General features: G+C 30.5%; 1 protein-coding gene across 1 annotated transcript; it reads left to right on the top strand.

Annotated features, from left to right (window-relative positions):
- LOC108734279 lies at positions 1 to 1,126 on the top strand. Its single transcript, XM_018465760.2, has 4 exons — positions 1 to 212; positions 344 to 504; positions 568 to 839; positions 892 to 1,126. The coding sequence occupies exons 1-4, from the start codon at positions 35 to 37 to the stop codon at positions 1,124 to 1,126; spliced, it is 846 nt and encodes a 281-aa protein (XP_018321262.1). The 5' UTR covers positions 1 to 34.
- The last annotated feature ends 1,152 nt before the right edge of the window (positions 1,127 to 2,278 follow it).

The raw sequence follows: 2,278 nt of genomic DNA, 5'->3' as shown, positions 1-2,278 counted from the left end.
CTATTTCAAAAGTTTTGGATGGCAACCGACTTCAATGTATTACTTTATCACTTTAACCCCTACAACTTGGTTAGTTATTGGGGCATGTGTTATAATCTTATGCATCGTTTTGTGGGCAACACTGAAACTTCTGGCTAAGTTGGAAAAAAGGCAACGAAATATATCCCTCGCAAGTTGTTTTATAGCAACTATAAGTGGATATTTGAATCAAGGTATTCACAATCTGAATTAAACATCGCTAGCAAAATAGAAATGATGTGATATACGACCTATGTTTTAGGTTTTGAATTTAGGGTGCAAAATGCTTCTTATAGAGTTCAAATAATGACATCGCTTTTATTAGGGTACATTATCGCAACTGCTATCAGTGCCAATTTGGTGGCTAAAATAACAACATCCTATGAATATTTTCCAATTAAAGAGATTCACGAATTGGAAAATCAACAAAAATATGGTTTGTGTATTCGAACTGGAAGTTACGGGTTTAATAATTTTTCACGTTATGTACGTACCTATTGGTGTATTTCATGTAGATAACATTTTAAATAATAAATAATAAAATTTTAGGAAGATGGTAAAAAGCTCCTTTTAGACAAATGGATAAATATCGTAAACGTACCAGAATGTGGAAATGTCAATAAAGAAGAAGTGCTGGTAACTAAACCGTGTAGAGATAACTTGTTTCATTTAGAAAATGTTGCGATAATGGAATATCTATTGGACAACAAAATTATTTCTTGTGAATTAACAGAGTTACCACAAAAGTTATTCAAAACAGACAATTCAATAATACTAAATAAGTTTGCAGAACGCAGACTCAATGACACACTAAATGTAGTGTAAGTTATTGTATTTATCATTGATAATAATTTTATAATGTTTTATTGCTAGATATCTCCAAATGTTGGAGTCTGGTATACGCAATCGAATAAAAAGCCAATGGTTGCAAAGAAAAATTCAGGAAGACAATAAAAAAGTATTATCTCCCGTCACTATGCAACATATGAGGGGAATATTCATATTAAATGTATTTTTTATGTTTGAGATATTGGTGTTTAACGCGAACAATAATTCAAAATCCACAAAACCAAAAAAGTTGCAAAAAATTATAATAAGCAAACCATAATTGAGTACCATTAAGTTTAACTTTATTTGGATAAATGCACCATTGCACCTACATTGCAGCTGTCGTTAAAATTTTGTAATTGTTCTTTTCACAAGTCACAGTCGAAATGTAATAAAAACTATTTCGGCTTCCGTCGTTTTATTTTTTGTATAAATAATAATCTAAACAAATTATTAAAACATTAATATTAATGCTTATTAAATTCAGGGTGTCGGTAGGAAAATACTTGTGAACAAAACGATGGGCTGATATTCCATTTATTAATTCTCAAATTTTCGCCAACATTCTTGGCTTCATCGGGAGATCAGTTGTTAATATTATATATAAAAACAATTATGAGTGCTGTCAGCACAGGGCAAAATAGTATTACGTAAATAAAAGTTAGTATCAGCAATTTCTTATGCTGATGAGTACGATGTGTTGCATACCTATTTAAAAACAATTCCTTCAAATTTTAATCATTGATTTCTATACATCTGTTATAAAACCATAATGGCCGACACTAGTGACAATGCGACAACAATTGAAAAAGAATGATGGCCGACAATTGCAACAATTAGAAAAGAATGATGGCCGACACTGCGTCATAGTGGAGCAATAAAAATGACCGGGGCAGAGGGAAGAACTAGTTCATTATTAAAGGCATAATTATTGTTGATGAGTTATATATATGAAATTACACTCAAATCATCATAATAATTTCGGTTGAAAATTTTAAAAGCAATTTATTGTATAATTATTTTTATTATATATAAAATTCATCACATAGTTTACAGTTACAATAATTATGCCTTTAATAATGAATTTACAACATTGATCTCCTCATGAAGCCAAGAATGTTGGCGAAAATTTGAGAATTAATAAATGTAACATCAGCCCATCGTTTTGTTCATAAGTATTTTCCTACCGACACCCACAATTTAATAATTTTTATTTCAACTAGTACGGTAGTCGCTAAGTTCAAGTGTATTAATATTAATGGCGTTTTTAATAAACCTGAATATTTAACGCTCTGTATATGTCGGTGCAACGAAAGAAATGGCTACATATGGTTAAAGGCCGCAATTCATAGAGAACAAGAAGAATTTGTCACTTTTCAGAGAATCAGGTTAGAAAAGGCGTTGTCTATCAAAATAAATATTTGTGTTTGTT

Source organism: Agrilus planipennis, unplaced genomic scaffold (genome assembly GCF_000699045.2).
Source record: "Agrilus planipennis isolate EAB-ADULT unplaced genomic scaffold, Apla_2.0 scaffold83, whole genome shotgun sequence".
Classification (NCBI taxonomy): Eukaryota; Metazoa; Arthropoda; class Insecta; order Coleoptera; family Buprestidae; genus Agrilus; species Agrilus planipennis.
Note: the sequence above shows the minus strand (reverse complement) of the source record. Positions and strands in the feature narration are given on the sequence as shown.

Bases quoted from the DNA above. Each gene is read 5' to 3' on its own strand.
- LOC108734279 (XM_018465760.2), top strand. From the start codon at position 35: ATGTATTACTTTATCACTTTAACCCCTACAACTTGGTTAGTTATTGGG. The intron at 213-343 runs GTATTCACAATC...CGCTTTTATTAG, and splicing joins AAGTGGATATTTGAATCAAG to GGTACATTATCGCAACTGCT. The intron at 840-891 runs GTAAGTTATTGT...TTTTATTGCTAG, and splicing joins AATGACACACTAAATGTAGT to ATATCTCCAAATGTTGGAGT.